Source organism: Aotus nancymaae, unplaced genomic scaffold (assembly GCF_030222135.1).
Source record: "Aotus nancymaae isolate 86718 unplaced genomic scaffold, 86718_ANA_hifiasm-v0.15.2.pri h1tg000108l, whole genome shotgun sequence".
NCBI classification, from domain to species: domain Eukaryota; kingdom Metazoa; phylum Chordata; class Mammalia; order Primates; family Aotidae; genus Aotus; species Aotus nancymaae.
Genome location: NW_026988523.1, coordinates 31,263,778 through 31,284,266, shown reverse-complemented (window position 1 = coordinate 31,284,266; position 20,489 = coordinate 31,263,778). Strand labels below are relative to the sequence as shown.

Genomic DNA, 20,489 nt, shown 5'->3' with positions numbered 1-20,489 from the left:
GAGATCATGCCACTGCACTCCAGCCTGGGAGACAGGGCAAGACTCTGTCTCAAAGAAAAAAACAAAGTTCAGTAAATATAAGTTCACAGTCTTGTGTGACCTATGAACAAGGCTAGAACAACAGAACATGGAGTAAAGAGGCAGTGGTAAGGAAAGATTAATCAGTAACAAACCAAACATAAAATTGAAATACTAAAGGAAAAATATTTATTTGGCCTGAAAACAGGCCAGTCAGAGAACCACAAAAATTTAAAGCCAATTTGGGAAAACTGGGGTAGGTAATTAAGAATTCACATCATTTCACTCCACTGACTTTAGCTTCAAAACAACTAAAAAAACAGTAGGGGAAGGAAAGCAAGCAGGTTGGTAAGGTAGGTAGCTAATCCTCTAAATTTAAGCAAGTCAATTTCCTGACACTCTCACGAGAATAGTAAATTAAACTGATGATTTTACTTCATTTGATTTTTTAAAACTGTACCCTTTCTCATTTCCCAAGGGCTTTGTTCAGAGAGGCCAGTCCATGTTAGAAAAAGCTAAAAACAGACAAGGAAGTTCCACTATCTTCTATGGGGAAAATGGTTTTCCCCATAGATAAGGCTCCCTACATGAATGAGGCTCCCTACAAAAGTTTTTAAAAGATTCAACTAGGTCAGTTAGTTACAGGAAACAGAATGACTAAATATCACGTAAGACCGTTATTCTACTAAACTGGTATTTTAGAAAAAAACCTATTGAAAAGCTGCCAAATTATGTAACTTTATAATGTAGCAAGGAAAGACCTCTTCCCTGAGCCACAAGATGAGCTATCTTGTTGAGGAGATCTGTGTCATCTTCCTCCCTTTCTAGACAAACAAATGTTTCAGCATCCATATCCACAGACTCCTGATGTATCATTTGGAGGAACTGAGATAACAAGTAAATTTTAATATAGGGCCAGGCACAGTGGCTCATGCCTGTAATCCCAGCACTTTGGGAGGCCGAGGCGGGCAAATCACCTGAGGTCATCAAGGTTATTCAAGACCAGTCTGGCCAACATGGAGAAACCCCGTGTGTGCTAAAAATACAAAACATTAGCCAGACATGGTGGTGCTTGCCTGTAGTCCCAGCTACTAGGGAGGCTGAGGCAGGAAAATCGCTTGAACCTGGGAGGCAGAGGTTACAGTAGGCCGAGATCATGCCACTGCACTCCAGCCTGGGCAACAGAGCAAGATTCTGTCTCCAAAAAGAAAAAAAAAAAATTCAATACAGAAGTATTAGTATCTACCTTTAGCCTGCTTAGAAAAGAGTACTCTAGATTACCTACAACTCAGCAAACCTATCTATGAATACCTGTAAAATGAATAAAGTTTTCATGTAGGATACATCAGTGAGCCAAGAATCATTTTAATAAAAATGTCATAAATATTACAAATGCCTTAATATTGCCCACTTAGTTCTCAAATCAATTCAGCATATTGCTGAGTCTACTATGTGTTTGCTGGCAGATAATATAACCCTAAAAACAAAGGTCCACTAGGGATCACCAAATGCATCAAAAAATTAATATTCATTTTTCTGTTAAGTTAAGCATTCAACAAACCAATGAAACAGGCTACTGATCACTGTACTGGACATTTCAGTCCTCCTTCAAAGCTCCAGATCATTCAATACTTACCGTCAGAAACCCGACTTATATTCACTATTCAGTTCCAGCAAATTCGGCCATGCAGTTTAGAAGTTACGTATCTAGAACCTACGTCTACTCAGTATAGTAGGGTTTGATAGTTTGGCTTGCCTTTTTCTAGATATTCTTCCAATCCCCGACGTCGGGCATCTAATTGTTGTTCTGATAATGAAAATGGCCACTTCCCTGGGAGTCGGGGAAATGTAAAGTTGGCAAACTCTCTCTTCAGGTTCTGGTGTAGGATAGCAAACTCCCGGTACCTCTTGGAACACAGCTGCCTCCCTGCCATGTAAACATTGTATACCTGGTGAAGGAGAAGAACAAAAGAAATGCATACTTACTACAAATTAAATCACAGAATCATCTAGTCAGGCTTAGACTGATATTGGTTAGTGCATTCTGCTATGCACTTAAGAAAGCCACTTTAAAATAAGACTTACTTTTGACAAACATGTATAAAGTTATATGTATAAAAAAGAACTACTACCTTTTCAAAAGGAGCATGATCTTGTTTTTGTTTTTTGTTTTGAGATGGAGTCTCACTCTGTTGCCCAGGCTGGAATGCAGTGACCCAATCTTGGCTCACTGCAACCTCTGCTTCCCAGGTTCAAGCGATTCTCCTGTCTCAGCCTCCCAAATAGCTGGGATTACAGGCATGCACCACCACACTTGGCTAATTTTTGTATTTTCAGTAGAGAAGACGTTTCACCATGTTGGCCAGGCTGGTCTGGAACTCTTGACCTCAGGTGATCCACCCACTCCGAATAACCACACCCAGCAGGAGGAGCATGATCTTATTTTTGCTATTAAAATGACCTCTAGCATACTTTTAAATATCTTCAAAGGCAATTATCAATTTTAAGAGTGGATTTCATTTTCAGAAAGTTAAAAGTCATTTGAAGCCAATGTGGTAAATATCGTGAATGAACAAGCAAGCAAATTTGAAGGGAGATGAAAACCTAGGGTTGATTATAAAGCAATGTAACTGCTATTTGTGTGTGGCCTAAACTGGCTCTAAAGTTGATTCCAAAGAAAAGGCCTAAATATGATTCAAGCAGGCTGGGCACGGTGGCTCACATCTGTCATTCCAGCGTACTTTGGGAGGCTGAGGCAGGCAGATCACTTGAGTCCATGAGTTCAAGACCAGCCTGGGCAAAATGGCAAAACCCTGTCACTACAAAAAAAACCACAAAAATTTAGCTGGGCATGGTGGCATGCACCTGTAGTCCAGGAGGCTGAGGTGGGAGGACTGCTTGAGCCAGAAGGCAGAGGTTGCAGTGAGCCACAATCGTGCCACTACACTCCAGCCTGGACAACAGAAGGAGACCCTGTCTCAAAAAAAAACAAAATAAAATGATTTAAGCAATAGTGGAATTTTTGTTAGTAAACAGATAATGTCAAGAGCAAAATAAAAGCTAAGCTAAGACCTTGATAATAATTTAATTCAAACCATATAGTCTCTGCCTGTATCCCACATCCCTATATCCTTGCTTCCCTGACCCCAAAAAGTTATCATATCCAACCATGTTCATGACTCCCTTACTTTTCATGTTTTTTGCGTTTATATATAATCCTTAAATTTTTATTTTTTATTTTAATTTCATTTAATTTTGTTTTATTTTATTGTATTTTTGAGACAGAGTCTCGCTCTTGTTGCCCAGGCTGGAGTGCAGTGGCACAATCGTGGCTCAATGCAACCTCTGCCTCCTGGGTTCAAGTGATTCTCCAGCCTCAGTCTCCCAAGTAGCTGGCACTACAGGTACGCAACACCACGCCCAGCTAATTTTTGTATTTTTAGTATCGACAGGGTTTCACCATGTTGGCCAGGCTGGTCTCAAACTCCTGACCTCAGGTGATCTGCCCACCTTGGCCTCCCAAAGTGCTGGAATTACAGGCGTGAGCCAATGCGCCCAGCCTTTTATTTTAATTTTTTTTTTTTTTTTTTTTTTTTTTTTTTTTGAGACGGAGTTTCGCTCTTGATACCCAGGCTGGAGCGCAATGGCGCGATCTCGGCTCACCGCAATCTCCGCTTCCTGGGTTCAGGCAATTCTCCTGCCTCAGCCTCCTGAGTAGCTGGGATTACAGGCACGCGCCACTGTGCCCAGCTAATTTTTTGTATTAGTAGAGACGGGGTTTCACCATGTTGACCAGGATGGTCTCGATCTCTTGACCTCGTGATCCACCCGCCTCGGCCTCCCAAAGTGCTGGGATTACAGGCTTGAGCCACTTATTTTAATTTTAAAGGATATTTTGGTCTTATAAAAATAGAGTATCAAAATGAATGAGACTTTAACGTACTTACTTTTTTCACTTAATATTATACTACAGTCTCATCACAACATTATGTCTTTGGGGTTTACTCTGCTGCATACAGCATTTTGTTGTTGTGTGAATATATCGTAGTTGCTCGTTTGTCTGTTTGTTTTAAATCTGTTCTCCCACTCATGGGCACTGGGGTTGTTTCTGGATTTTAGCTACTGTGAATAATGCTGCTATTAACATTTGTATACATGCCTCCTGTTGTAGATGCAAAAGATATTCCTCTGAGTATATCTTCTGAGTATAACCCTAAGTGAACTGCAGAATTATATGGATATTAAACCTCATGGGATAATGCAAAATGTAAGCTTAAGTGGTTGCACCAATTTGTTCTCTTTCAGCAATATATAAAAAGATCCTCTTAATTGTGCTAATGGAATTGGTGTGAAAAGATTTCTTACTATAGTCCTAATTTACCTTTCCCTAATTACTAATAATGTTGAATATCTCTTCATATACTTACTGACCATGTGAGTATCATTTCTTGTAAAGTACCTACTCATGCGTTTTGCCTACCTTCATACTAAGTTTTTGTGCTTTTCTTATTGATTTACGGAGTTCTTTATATATTCTTGACATAATCTGTTTCATTGGGTGTATTGTGAATATCTTCTTCCACTTTGTAACTTTATTTAAGGTTTTTCTTGAATTCTATAAAGAATGCAATTTATCAATCTTTTTATAATCACTTTATTTAAGGTTTTTTTGAATTCTAGAAAGAGTCCAATTTATCAATCTTTTTATAACCAACACTTTTTGCATCTCAAGAAACTTTTCTCTATTCCCAAGATCTATAAGCTATTCACCAATATTTTCTATTAAGAACTTTTAATTTTTCGTTTTGTCATTTAAGTCCTTAGTCCATCTGGAATTTATTCCTCTACATAATAAGAAGTAGAGTTCCACTGGCATTTCTTTTAAAGCCAAGAATATTTAAAATCAACTTTTAATCAAATTATCCCTAAATAAAGATATTCTTTTACAGAACAATCTGTGGACTTCCAGGTGGTCTGTAATTAACTTCCCATTAAATACAACTAGAAAACTAGACACAACATAGGAAACAACTATTTTTACACCTGGACAACAGGCAGCTAAGAACTATGATCCCTGAGAAAAGGGAAGCAAACAAGATGAGCGCTCATATCATCTCAGCTTTCTGCCTGGAGGTAACTCCCAAACTGCAGCTGAATAGAGTTTGGCAACTTCACTGAGTTGAATAAACAAAGACTGAAGTTCAAGGAGCCCAGAGCAGCTAGAATTTGCAGGGCTGAGCATGTAAGAGGGAGCTAAAGCCAAGACACAGCTCCAGAAATCTGTATTAAGTCTCCTTGAATTTTGACTGAATAACAATCTAAGGAAAGAACTATTATCAGTGGGGAGCGGTAAATAAACAATTCCCAGAGTTCACACGGGTTATGGAATCATTCAACTTCCCTTGAGCCAGAATAAAGAGACCTTCCTAAATCTGCACGGAATTCAGAAGGAACTCAAAAAGACCATGCTTTAGGAGTTAAGCTAAATTAGTTCTAGAGTAAAAGGTACTCTAAACTACTCAAAAAGAGCTTAAAAGCAAAGCTAAAAAGGATCAAAGTAATTTGTAAGTAACTTAACCGTATGCCAGGAAAAAAAAGAAATCCAACACTCTACTGTTTAAAGAAATATAACAAAATCTAGAACCCAATAACATTGCATTCACAATATCCAACATCCAATCAAAAATTACTAGATATATAAAGAAGCATGAAAATTTGACCTATAACCAGACGTTGAAATTATCAGGCAGTATATTACTAGACAAACAGTGATTAATATGCTAAAGATCTCATGCAAAAGGAAAAGGCGAAAAACATGTACGAACAGATGGGAATTGGGGAATTTCAGCAGGTACGAAAATTACAAGCAAATATCAAATGAAAGCGATAGAAATAAAAGGCATGGCATCAGAGATGGAAGAGTTCCCCTAACAGTCTCATCAGCAGACTGGACACAGCTGAGGAAAAAAAAATCAGCAAACTTAATGACAGGTTAATAAAAATGATCTAAATGGAAACAAGAGAAAAGTAAGAGCTAAAACAGAATAAAACACCCAAAAGAACTAGGACAATATCAAACAGTGTAAAACAGAGGTAACTAGAACCTCCAAAAAGACAAGAGAAAAGAATGGGCTGAAAAAGTATCTGAAAACATACTGGCTAATAGTTTTCAAAAAAATAATAAAAGATATCAAACCACAAATTCCTCAAGCAGGATAAATAAGAAACAACCACCTAGACACATAAAAGTGAAACTCTGAAAACCAAAGATAAGGAGAAAACCCTGGGGGTGAGGAGCAGTGGTTCATGCCTGTAATCCCAGCACTGTGGAAGTCTGAGGAAGGAAGACTGCTTGAGGCTGGGAGTGTGAGAACAGCCTGGGGAACACAGCAAGATCCCACCTCTACTAAAAATTATTTAAATTAGGTGGCCAGACACAGTAGCTGACACCTGTAATCCCAGCATTTTGAGAGGCCGAGGCAGCCAGATTGCTTGAGGCCAGAAGTTTGAGACCAGCCTGATCAACATGGTGAAACTTCATCTCTATTAAAAATACAAAAATTAGCTGAGTGACGGTACACACCTGTAGTCCCAGCTACTTGAAAGGCTGAGGCAAGAGAATTGCTTGAACCCAAGAGGCAGAGGTTGCAGTGAGCCAAGATGGTGCCACTGAACTCCAGCCTGGGCGACAGAGTGAAACCCCATCTCAAAAAAATAAAATAAAATAAAATATAAAAATTAGACAGGAATAGTAGCACATGCCTGTAGTCCCAGCTACTTGGAAGGCTGAGCCAGGAGGATCACTTGAGCCCAGGACGTCAAGGCTGCAGTGGGCTATGATCACAGACACTGCACTCCAGCCTGGATGACTGAGTGAGATCCTGTCTCTGTTTTTTTAAAAGAGAGAAAAAAGAGCTGGATGCAGTGGCTCACACCTGTAATCCCAACACTTTCGGAGGCTGAGGCAGGTAGATCACCTGAAGTCAGGAATTTGAGACCAGCCTGGCCAACACTGTGAAACCCCTCTACTAAAAATACAAAAAATTAGCTGGGCATGGTAGCAGGTGCCTGTAATCCCAGCTACTAGGGAGGCTGAGGCAGGAGAATCACTTGAACCCGGGAGGTGGAGGTTGCAGTGAGTTGGGCTCGCACCACTGCACTCCAGCCTGGGCAACAAGAGCGAAACTCTGTCTCAAAAAAAAAAAAGAGAGAGAGAAAACTTTGAAGGTAGGCAGAGAGGGTTAAAACATTCCACAGAAAAGACCAAAATCTAAAACAAGCAGGCATCTCACAGAAACTATGAAAACCAGAAGACTGGAGAGATTTTTTTTTTTTTGAGACGGAGTTTCGCTCTTGTTACCCAGGCTGGAGTGCAATGGCGTGATCTCGGCTCACCGCAACCTCCGCCTCCTGGGTTCAGGCAATTCTCCTGCCTCAGCCTCCTGAATAGCTGGGATTACAGGCACGCGCCACCATGCCCAGCTAATTTTTTGTATTTTTTTAGTGGAGACGGGGTTTCACCATGTTGACCAGGATGGTCTCGATCTCTTGACCTCGTGATCCACCCACCTTGGGCTCCCAAAGTGCTGGGATTACAGGCGTGAGCCACCGCGCCCGGCAGAGATTTTTTTTTTAATTGAGTCAGAGTCTCACTCTGTCTCCCAGGCTGGAGTACAATGACGTGACCACAGCTCACTGCAGCCTCAACCTTCTAGGTTCAAGTGATCCTCCTGCCTCAGCCTCCCAAGTAGCTGGGACTACAAGCATTGTGCCACCACACCCAATACTCCCAAAGTGTTGGGATTACAGGTGTGAGTCACTGCACCCAGCTCTTTTTTCTCACTTTTTTATTTTTTGTAGAGACAGTCTCACTATGTCGCCCAGCGTTGTCTCAAGCTCCTGGCCTCAAACAATCTTGCTACCTCAGCCTCCCAAAGTGCTGGAATTACAATAGATATTTTTTAAGTACTAAAAGAAAAAAAACTATCAACCCAGCATTCTATACCCTGAAAAAATCTTCCAAACATAAAGATGAAATGAAGGCTTTTTCACATCAACAAAAGCTAAGAGAATTCATTGCCAACAGACCTGCACTATTAATGCAAGAAATATTAATGCAAGTTCTTCAAGCAGAGGGAATCTAATGCCAGATAGAAACTGGATTTACACAAAGGAATAAAGTGCATCAGAAATGGTAAATATGGGCCAGGCATGGTGGCTCACACCTGTAATCCCAGCACTTTGGGAGGCCAAGGCGGCGGATCACCTGAGGTCAGGAGTTCAAGACCAGCCTGACAAACATGGAGAAATCCCGTCTCTAATAAAAAATTAGCCGGTCATGGTGGTGCATGCCTGTAATTCCAGCTACTTGGGAGGCTGAGGCAGGAGAAACGCTTGAACCCAGGAGGTGGAGGTTGTGGTGAGCTGAGATCGTGCCATTGCACTCCAGCCCAGGCAACAAGAGTGAAACTCTGTCTCAAGAAAAGAAAAGAAATGGTAAATACTGGTCAAATATAAAAGAACTCTTTTCTCATGTTTAATCTCTTTAACGCCAGGTGTGGTAGCTCATGCCTGTAATCCCAGAACACTTTGGGAGACCGAGATTGGTGGATCACTTGAGCTCAGGAGTTCGAGACCAGCCTGGTCAACATGATGAAATCCTGTCTCTACCAAAAACACAAAAAATGAGCTGGGCATGGTGGTGCGCACCTGTGATCACAGCTACTCAGGAGGCTGAGGTGGGAGGATCACTTGAGTCTTGGGGGCAGAGGTTGCAGGGTGCCGAGATTGTACCACTGCATTTAAGCCTGGGTGACAGAGTGAGACCACATCTCAGAAAACAAAAACAAAACACAAAAAAACAAAAAACCCAACTCTTTAAAAGGCAATTGTTTAAAGCAAAGATAACAATGTATCATTAAGTTTATAATACATATAGAAGTCAAGGGCCGGGTGCAGTGGCTCACGCCTATAATCCCAGCACTTTGGGAGGCCGAGGCGGGTGGATCACGAGGTCAAGAGATCGAGACCATCCTGGTCAACAAAGTGAAACCCCGTCTCTACTAAAAAATACAAAAATTAGCTGGGCATGGTGGTGCACGCCTGTAGTCCCAGCTACTCGGGAGGCTGAGGCAGGAGAATTGCTTGAACCCAGGAGGCGGAGGTTGCGGTGAGCCGAGATCACGCCATTGCACTCCAGCCTGGGTAACAAGAGCGAAACTCCATCTCAAAAAAAAAAGAAGTCAATGCATGACAATAGCACAAAAGATGGGGGGTGGGTGGAATATACTCTTCAAAGAGTCTTAAATTATACAGTGTGTGAGTGTGAGTGTGTGTGTGTGTGTGTGTGCGTGCGCGTGTCAACTTGAGCAACAGAGAGAAACCATGTCACGGAAAAAAAGGTATGATGAAAAGTATCATCTGTAACTACAATGGGGTAAAGTTAGAAATCAATAACAGAGGGAAAGCTAGAAAATTCACAAATTTGTAGGAATTAAACAACATCTGATGGGGGACAAAATGGCCAATGTAAATATAAATATATAGTATATTTATATAATTATAAAATTAGTATATTGGATATATTTACATGTTATACTATATATAATACACATGTACCATATATTATGTATATATAACTATAAATTCAAATATATAATTCGAAGGTAAATGTTTGTAAATTACAGACATATACTGTAAACCAAGAAAATAACAAATTATACCTAATAAAACAATAGTAGAGATAAAATAGAATCGTTTAAAAATACTCTATCAATCCAAAAGGCAGGAAATGAGGAAAAAATTAATAAATAATGATGCAACATAGATACCAGAAAACAAGATGGTAGATTCAGCCTAACTACAGCAATAATTATACTAAAGGTAAGTAGTCTACACATTCAAAATAAAAAACTTTGCCAGAAGGCAAGATCCAGCTATAAGCTTTCTATAAGAAACCCAATTTAGGCCGGGCGTGGTGACTCATGCCTGTAATCCCAGCACTTTGAGAAGCCAAGAGGGGTGGATTACCTGATGTCGGGAGTTCAAGAGCAGCCTGACCAACATGGAGAAACCCTGTCTGCTAAAAATACAAAATTAGCCAGGCGTGGTGGCGCGTGCCTCTAATCCCCGCTACTTGGGAAGCTAAGGCAGGAGAATCACTTGAACCCGGGAGACGGAGGTTGCAGTGAGCCGAGATCGCACCATTGCACTCCAGCTTGGGTAACAAGAGTGAAACTCCGTCTCAGAAGAAAAAAAGAAAAGAAACTCAGTTGAATCATAAATATATAAATAGGCTAAATGGAAAAGATAGCAACAAAAACAATAACCAAAAGAAAGGTGACATGGCTATTAGTGGCTATATGTTAATATGAGAGAGAGACTTCAGAACATATGAGAGAGAGACTTCAGAACAGAAATATTACCAGGGATAAAGAGAGATATAGATAGAGATTTATAATATATAAAGAGATAAATAATCTTAAAGGGAATCAGTTCGTCAAGACATAATATTCATTATACATAAAGAAAAACCTGATAGAACTCCATTTCAAGTAGTACATACACTTCCTGTAGACCGACCCTTCCACTAAAACACTACAAATTCTGGACAAAATACAAAAACAATTACCTAAGGCATCTGAATTACACACTAAAAGCAGGCCGACTGGGGGGGAACTCAAAACATAGAGCAATGATCTGTACAGGACCAGGGACATTCCTGCATTTAGAGGGCTTTGCTCTGCTTGTGGGCATTAGTTACAAAATAGCACAATTTAAGTAACTAAAACTCAGAACCTGACATCTTTCTGGCTCAAATATATAGGGAAAAGACTCTAGGTAGGCATGGTTGCTACCAGAGTGAATGGAGAATCCAAGACTAGAGAAATCCAGAGAAGGTGATTCCTTAATTCTATGAATGAACAACACATGTACCTCAGACTAATCCCTTCTTGAATGTATACAGACTCAAAGTAGCACAGCAAAGACTGAAAGAATTAAACAGATTTGAAGTATAACCCACAGTAGGAGACACAGCTTACAGCTCACTGCCAGCTAAAACACACGCCTGTAATCCCAGCACTTTGGGAGGCCGAGGCGGGTGGATCACGAGGTCAAGAGATCGAGACCATCCTGGTCAACATGGTGAAACCCCGTCTCTGCTAAAAATACAAAAAATTAGCTGGGCACGGTGGCATGCGCCTGTAATCCCAGCTACTCAGGAGGCTGAGGCAGGAGAATTGCCTGAACCCAGGAGGCGGAGGTTATGGTGAGCCGAGATCCCGCCATTGCACTCCAGCCTGGGTAACAAGAGCGAAACTCCGTCTCAAAAAAAAAAAAAAAATCAATACTTCTCAGAGGAATATTATAGAACCCAGAGTCCACACAATGTAACATTCATAATATCCCAAGATACAATCCAAAATGACTCAATAGACAAAGAATATAAGGATATAACTCATTCTCAAGGGAAAAGACATTTAACAGAAGCCAATCTCAAAATGACACAAACGTTCAGAAATGATGAACATAATGAACAGATCAATGAAACAGAATAAAGAGTTCAGAAACAGAACCACACATAGTCAACTGATTATCCACAATGATGTCAAGATATTTCAATGGGGAAGTAATTTTCTTTTCAACACAGGTTGCTGACACTGGATATCCATATAAAAACAAAACCTTGACCTGATCAGGCACAGTGGCTCACACCTGTAATCCCAGCACTTTGGGAGGCCGAGGCAGGTGGATCAATTGAGGTCAGGAGTTCGAGACCGGCCTGGCCGAGATGGCAAAACCTTGTCTCTATTAAAAATACAAAAACTAGCCAGGTGTGGTGATGCATGCCTGTAATCCCAGCTACTCAGGGGTGCTGAGGCAGGGGAATCACTTGAACCCAGGAGGCGGAGGCTACAGTGAGCCAAGATCTCGCCACTGCACTCCAGTCTGGCTGACATTGGGGAGAAAAAACAAAAAACTTGACCTTTATATATCACAATATACAAAAACAAAAACAAAAACAAAAAAATCCCTCAAAGTGGATCACAGACCTAAACATAGGAGTAAAAACTATGGTACAGCCACTTTGGAAAACAGTTTGGCAGTTCCTCAAAAGGTTAAACCTAAGTTACCATATAACCCAGCAGTTGCATTCCTAGGTATGCATCCAGGAGAAATGAAAACATACATCTAGACAAAAACTTGTAACGCAAATGCCTGTAATAGCATTACTCATAATAGTCGAAAGTGGAAAGAACTCAAATGTCCATCAATTGAAGAATGGATAAATACAAGTGGTATATCCATATAATGGAATGTGAAAATGAAGTACTGATGCATGCCACACTTAGATAAGCCTCAAAAACATTATGCCAAGAAGCCCGTCACAAAAAAAAAAATCATGATTTCATTTCTATGAAATGTCCAGAATATGCAAATCTATAAGACAGAGGATAGATTAGTGCTTGCCTAGAATTGGAGGGGATGGGAGGTTTGGGGAATGATGGCCACAGGGAATGAGGTTCTTTTTGAGGTGATGAAAATGTCATAAATTTGTTTTATGCTTCCAAAGTGCTAACTTTGTCATAAGGCATGTAAGAAGTTAAAATCAAGGTCACATGCTAAAAGCAGAACAGACTGGATGTTGGAAACTTTTGGGAATTACCTAAAACCTCAGGAACTTGAGAAAAGGAATGAAACTTCTAACTGTACTTTTATTAATTTATTTATTCTTTTTTTTGAGACGAAGTCTCACCCTGTCGCCCAGGCTGGAGTGCAGTGGTGTGATCTCAGCCCACTGCAACCTCTGCCTCCCACGTTCCATTCTGTGAACACACTATAAATTGACCAGGCGTGGTGGCTCACCCCCTGTAATCCCAGCACTTTGGGAGGCTGAGGCAGGTGGATTGTGAGGTCAGGAGTTTGAGACCAGCCTGGCCAATGTGGTGAAACCCCATCTTTACTAAAAAGACAAAAATTAGCTGGGCACAGTGGCATGCGCCTGTAGTCCCAGCTACTCGGGAGGGTGAGGCAGGAGAATCACTTGAACCTTACAGTGAGCCAAGATGGCGCCACCGCACTCCAGCCTGGCCGAAAGGGCGAGATTCCATCTCAAAAATAAAATAAAATAAAAATAAAAAATCAAGTTCTTACAAAAAAAAGACAGCTGAAACTATAAAACTTCTGTAAGAAAATATAAAAGATTGGTGTGTTTGGGTTAGGTAGATTTCTTAGACACGAAAAAGCATTATCCATAAATTTACAAACTGATAAACTAGACTTTATCGAAATTTAAAATTTCTGTTCTTTGAAAGATACTGTTTTAAAAAATGAAAAGGCAAGTCACAAACTGAAAGAAATATTTACAAAACATCTATCTAAGTCATTTTTTCGTTTATTTTTGAGACAGAGTTTCACTCTTGTTGCCCAGGCTGGAGTCCATGGTATCATCTCAGCTCACTACAACCTCCACCTCCCGGAGTTCAAGTGATTCTCCTGCCTCAGCCTCCAAAGTAGCTGGGATTACAGGCTCCTGCCACTACACCTGACTAATTTTTGTATTTTTAGTAGAGATGGGGTTTCACCATGTTAGCCAGGCTAGTCTCAAACTCCTGACCTCAGGTGATCTGCCCACCTCGGCCTTCCAAAGTGCTGGGATTACAGGCATGAGCCACTGTGCCCCATTTATCTAAGTCCTTTTTCAAGTAACTGGAAAATATATCATTCATTCATTCACACACACACACACACACACACACACACACACGTATGGTAAAGGACTTATAGAGCCCAAATATATAAAGAATCCCTACAACAAAATAATAAGACAAACAACCCAATTTTTTAAATGGGCAAAAGAATTAAACAGCTACTACTTCATCAATGAAGACACCATTAAACACACAAAAATCAGCTCATCATCATGAGTCATTAGCTAAATGCAAATTAAAACCACGGTAAGATATCATTATGTCCATGAGAATGGCTAGAATTAAAAAGACTGAAAATATCAAGAGGTTATGGAGTCACTGGAACTCTCCACTGCATATGAGAATGTAAAATTGGTATAGCCACTTTGGAAAACAGTTTGGCAGTTTTTTAAGGTTAAACTTACACTTTTTTTGTTTTTTTTTTTTGAGACAGAGTCTCACTCCACCACCAGGCGCCAGGCTGGAGTGCAGTGGCGCGATTTCGGCTCACTGCAACCTCCGCCTCCCGGGTTCAAGCAATTCTCCTGCCTCAGCCTCCCGAGTAGCTGGGACTACAGGCGCGCACCACCACGCCCAGCTAATTTTTTTGTATTTTTAGTAGAGACGGGGCTTCACCATGTTGGCCAGGATGGTCTTGATCTCTTGACCTCATAACCCGCCCACCTCAGCCTCCGAAAGAACTGGGATCACAGGCATGAGCCACCGCACCTGGCCGGTTAAACTTACACTTACTATAAGACCCTGCAATTCCATTTCTTGGTATGTGCTCAAGAGCAATTAAAACGTATATCTACAAAAGACCTGTATATTAATACTATTTCACAGCAGCTTTAGTTATACTAGTCCAAAACTGGAAGCAACCCACATGTGCATCAACAATGAAGGGATGAACAAACTATAGTAAATCTATATAATGGACTACCACTCAGCTACTAAAAAGAGACAAATAGGGCCGGGCGCGGTGGCTCACACCTGTAATCCCAGCACTTTGGAAGGCCAAGGCAGGTGGATCACGAGGTCAGGAGATTGAGACAATCCTGGCAAACATGGTGAAACCCCGGCTCTACTAAAAATTAAAAAAATTAGCTGGGCATGGCAGTGCACATCTGTAGTCCCAGCTACTGAGGAGGCTGAGCCAGGAGCATCGCTTGAACCCGGGAGGCGGAGGTTGCAGTGAGCCGAGATCATGCCACTGCACTCGAGCCTGAACGACAGAGTGAGACTCCGTCTCAACAAAAAAAAAGGGGACAAATCAAATATTTGCTATAAATAACAATGTATACCATCTTAAGGACAATATTAACTGAACAAAGCCAGATACAAGAGAGTACATACGATATGATTTCATTTATTTGACATTCTGGAAAAGGTAAAACATGGTGACAGTAAGCTGATCCATGGTTGACAACAGCAGTGGTAAGGGGTGAGGACTGACTGCGAAGGGCATGAGGGAACTTTTGGGGGTATGAAAATGTTTTAAATCTTCATTGTGGTGGTGATGGTTACAAGACTATGCACACTTGTCAAAACTTGTAAAAGTGGACACTTAACATGGGTGAATGTTAATACAGGTAAACTAGGTTCAATAAAGTTGATTTTAAAAGTACGATTAGTGGGCTGAGTGCGGTGGCTCATGCCTGAAATCCCAGCACTTTGGGAGACTGAGGTGGACGGATCACCTGAGGTCAGGAGTTCAAGACTAGCCTGGCCAACATGGTGAAATCCCATCTCTACTAAAAATACACAACTTAGCCATGTGTGGTGGCGCATGCCTGTAATCCCAGCTACTTGGGAGGCTGAGGCAGGAGAACTGTTTGAACCCAGGAGGCGGAGGTTGCAGTGAGCCAAGATCACACCACTGCACTCCAACCTGGGGGACAGAGCAAGACTTCATCTCAAAAAAATAAAAATAAAAATAAATAAAGGTACAATTAGTAGCATCATTCCTTTTCTCAAGTTCCCAAGGTTTTAGGTAATTCCCAAAAGGTCTCAACATCCGATCTGCTCTACTTTTAGGATGTGACCTTGATTTCAACTTCTTACATGCTTATGACTCAAAGTTAGCACTTTTGAAACATCAACTCTAAATTCTGTGTTACAGAAGTCCATGCTGAAATAAAACCTATATGCTATCATCTACAGCTAAATTACAGATGCAACCAAGCATTATTTGATCCTCTGCAACTTTTCTAGCTTCCTTGCTTTTCTTATCTCTTCACTAAAAAGAATTTACCATAAATATAAATGAGTACCACAGCTCGTTCCTATGCAGAGGATAAATCTGTTTTAGAGACTGCACTTCAGTCAACTGTTCAGCTTTAAACACCTGTAGTCTGTTTGCCAGCATCTAACAAAACCCGCTGCATTTTCTAGTAAGAATAATGAACATTTCTCATTACAGCAACACTCCACAAATAATTAAAGGCAAATGAAGCATATTGCAACCAAGAGAAAAATTAAGTAGACTGAGCTATCCATGGCAATTAGGCTTTGAAGAACAAAGGCATTCAGGAAAGAGTCTAGCACACATCACTAAAAATTCAAGATGGGCTTTCCTGCATAACTACAACAGCAACAGACTGGAAATGTGTGAAACAGCTCATGGGAATTGCATTCAGGAAACTCATGGGAAAAACCACAGTTAATCATTCACACAGACACCTCCAAAGAAAATGAAAAGAACATGATGTGGAAAGAAGAGTAGAGACATCCAAGTTCTGAAATGGGCAAACCTCTCTATTACCCAAATATCTCTGAGGACACCATCTTTTTAAATTAATCTTGCCCTATAGCTCCACAGAGTCGACAGTAAATAAGAGACTACTATTAGCAAAGAGAGACAGCAACCAACAAAAGAACGAACGAAAAAGAAACTAAACAAACAAAAACTCGCACACTGACAACAAACCAGAATACAAACTTGAAACTAGCTGAAAATAAAATGGAATTATACTTAAGCTGAATAGGACTCTTCTCCATAATGTAGTTCATCCCTTGCAACAAGTCAGGCTCAGGGTCTTTTATTTACGTGTGAACTCATCCTCCTGGTAGACAAACTGACCTAGGTTGCAGTCTTTTATCTACCACTATAATATTTGCATAATTATAAGACTAGGGGAAACAAAAGCTAGATGTTTGAGGATGGAGTTGGGCTGACACTCACCACAAACTTCTCACCATTCTGCTCCACATGTTTGTATCTGGGGACCGATATGGGCACTGCTTGCTTTTCTGTGTAATCATAAAATGATTGTCCCAACGAGTCGTCACTGGGATCTAGGTTATCTGCCTCATGAGGAGGTACAGATAACACTGTCAAGATCAATTCCTTCTCGCCTGCTCGGATCAGGTCCACCACCTGCTTGTGTGTCGCCCCCTCAACATTCACGTGGTTCCTAAGGGGAAAAAGGGAAAAAGACAATCCCATAAACCAGAAGGGTCCAAACACCTTGTATCTCCACCCTCCTGCCCCCACTCCAGTGTCACACAGTATGAACCATGAAATCAAAGGATTAATTTGGTTCCGGAAAAGCTGTTTATGTTTTTACAGTTTCTAACGTGAAAAACTTTGTGAACTTATGGCAGGGGGAAAAATGGAAAGAGGTGAGAAGACTCCCCTTCCTCTATACTAATATCGCACACATAGCTTCAGGAAGCACATGGAAAGAGGGTGAAGCTGAGGAGGAAACAAAGCTTTTTAAGTTAAACAGTCCAATTTCCTCACCCTAACTAAGCATGGATATAATTCATTCAAAGTGGCTTTTGACGGCCCTGCCACTTGAATTGTACTTTGTCCTTTTTAAACCTCATAGGAATTCTGTTAAAAAATGTCTTCACAAAAGACATTCCCTTAATTTGTAAATAGAGACTCAACAAAAGTTAAGACTGAAAATAATTCCTTTACATTTACATCCAATTTCTCTCCATATCTCAAATCAGTCAACTTAATTTTCCTTTATGCCAAGTTTCATTACCTTGGGAGCTAAATAGTATTACTCTTCACACACACTAGTTTCCACTTCAGTTAACCTCTCGGGATTCTATCAACTTTTTTCCTGCTCTATGCTACCTCATTTAAAGCCCTGTGTAATCAGTCCAAACTAAAAAATATACACCTAAGGTTATAGTCAGTCAGCGTACTAATTTTCCTTCCTGTTTTACTGTGTACAAAAGCTGAAACAAGGCAAACAAAGTACAAAGTTTAGAAGAAGTATTTTGTCAAGAAAGATGCTGAGTCTCACAAAACTCACTCAGCAAACCACACTACCTTCCCAGAATGTCAATCCAGGCTGCTATCTCAGCAAAAACCACTGGGCAGCTGGCCTGGAGGTTCCCTCCTACGGCTACCCCAAGAGAGGTAGGAAATATATACCTGACCTCTAATCAATCTAACATTTAAAGCTTATCTACCCTTTAGAGTTAAATTCTTTTTCAGTCCTGTTCTAAACTATTGGGGGTTTTCCTTCCTGAAAATGATGCTAAGTTTAGTAACAAGCATTCCATAAACTTTTCAGTCACTGAAATTGTCTCTTAGAGTCTGGTATCTGAAACATCCATTTATATAAACAGAACAGGCAGGAGATCCCCCCAGCTAGCCTCCTGGGATTTAATTTAGAGTTTAACAATCTAGCCAGTAAATTCAGCACTCCTGACATTTCACATCCTGAAAGTCTAACTTATATACAAAAAATTCAGTAATTTTACAATAAGCTAGCTATAGAAGAAAATATAGACCCTTCTCGCTGATGAAAACTTGGGCTTTTTATTCAGATCAGTCAGACTTGTGATCAAAAAACATGATCAACTCTGATCATACAGCAGGATGCTAAAATCGAAAGAAAATAGGCTTTGGAGCTAGTAACATGAGTTCAAATCCTGATCCTGCCTATTAGTATCAGAATTGGTCTTGACTGAGTTTTAACTTTCCTTAGCCTTGCTTTCCACATCTGTAAATGCAGACAATACTAAGTTCCTAACAGAGTTGCTGTGTAAGTAAAAAAGATTAATGTAATAAAACATGTAGGACAATTCCTAAACATTTATATCAGAAGGTTTAAGAAGTAAAGAGGTACTATGTATATAGATATTGGTTAAAGAAGAAATGGAAATCTTAAGTCAGGAATTGGCAAAAGATTTTATCTAATTATTTGGCCTCACTAGTTTTGATAAAATGATTTGATGGTAGAAGAAAAAAATGAAAAACCAAGTTTAGAAATCATCAAATAATTTCAAGTATCCCTAGGAACCTTAGCTAACTCATGAATATCCTTTTTTAACACACTGGCAAAAGCTGACACCTTAAAGACTCGACAAAATACTAACATCTTGGATACAGGTTGGGCACAGTGTGGCTCACACCTGTAATCCCAGGTGTAATTGCTTGAGTTCAGGAGTTAGAGACCAGCCTGGGCAACATGGTGAAACCCCATCTCTATACAAAATATATCAAAGTATTAGTCAGGCCTGGTGGCACCTGACTGTAGTTCCTGCTACTCATGAGGCTGAGGTGGCAAGATCACCTGAGCATGGGAGTTCAAGGCTGCAGTGAGCTATGACTGTGCCACTGCACTCCAGCCTGGGTGACAGAGTGAGATTCTGTCTTAAAATAAAATAAAATCTTAAGCCGGGCGCGGTGGCTCACGCCTGTAATCCTAGCACTTTGGGAGGCCGAGGCGGGTGGATCACGAGGTCAAGAGATCGAGACCATCCTGGTCAACATGGTGAAACCCCATCTCTACTAAAAATACAAAAAATTAGCTGGGCATGGTGGTGCATGCCTGTAATCCCAGCTACTCAGGAAGCTGAGACAGGAGAATTGCCTGAACCCAGGAGGTGGAGGTTGCGGTGAGCCGAGATAGCGCCATTGCACTCCAGTCTGGGTAACAAGAGCGAAACTCCGTTTCAAAAATAAATAAATAAATAAATAAAAATAAAATAAAATCTTAAATACTAAAACAAAATTTCTGTTAATACAATCAATTTTGTGAAATGCACATTTGTGAAAAATAAAAACTGATGCTCAAATCTTACTTTTCAGTTCCCTAATTTTTTTTCCCTTTAAAGAATTTTTTTTATCTAGGGCACTCTGTTGGTAGACTTGGGAGCCACTGGATGTACAAAATTTGTATGTAAAATTGTATTTGTGTGCATATTATGCATTTTTTTCTGGGGAGTTTCCCTAGCTTTCATCAGCTTCAAAGAGGAGTATATAAACTCCAAAAAGATTCAGAACTATTGTTTTCAATACACACCTCCACTCATTCAGTTTTCAAATCAAAATACACTGTTCCTTGGGTCACTCACAAAAATAAACCCTGAAAATCATCAGAGAAACTTAAGTGAGACTTATACCAAGAGCAACCAGGGAGCAAGGGAGCTCATCTACGTTTCTCTTCTTTATTAGTAAGACCAAGTTTCAAACTGACTATAATTCCAAAAACCTCTTCTAAGAAAAGAGAGGAAAAAACTTCCACTGTCATATTCTAAACGGATTGCTAATATTTTATCTGGTTCAGCTATAGAAGGAATGCTATACATTCCAAGACTTACTACAAAGTGGAAAATTCCTTCATTCTTCAGAGGATGAAATAAGGTCAGTAAAAATCCCAGGATGTCTGATTTGAAAAAGGGCCCTCCCTCCTCAAGAATTAAGAGGTCTTCGGCTGGGCGCGGTGGCTCAAGCCTGTAATCCCAGCACTTTGGGAGGCCGAGGTAGGTGGATCACGAGGTCAAGAGATCGAGACCATCCTGGTCAACATG

The 20,489-nt window shown here is 40.4% G+C and overlaps 1 protein-coding gene across 3 annotated transcripts in view; it reads right to left on the bottom strand.

The window, feature by feature from the left end:
• Positions 1-20,489, bottom strand: part of SNX27 (sorting nexin 27) — an 83,944-nt gene that overhangs the window by 40,947 nt on the left and 22,508 nt on the right. For all 3 annotated transcript variants that reach the window (XR_001108997.2, XM_012462721.2, XM_012462723.2), the window contains exons 2-3: positions 16,894-17,125; positions 1,775-1,967 (exon numbers count right to left, since the gene is read on the bottom strand). Coding sequence is in view for 2 of the 3 variants with exons in the window: in XM_012462721.2 (XP_012318144.1) it covers positions 1,775-1,967; positions 16,894-17,125 (425 nt within the window). In the remaining variant the exon portion in view is untranslated. The remainder of the gene's footprint in view (positions 1-1,774; positions 1,968-16,893; positions 17,126-20,489) is intronic.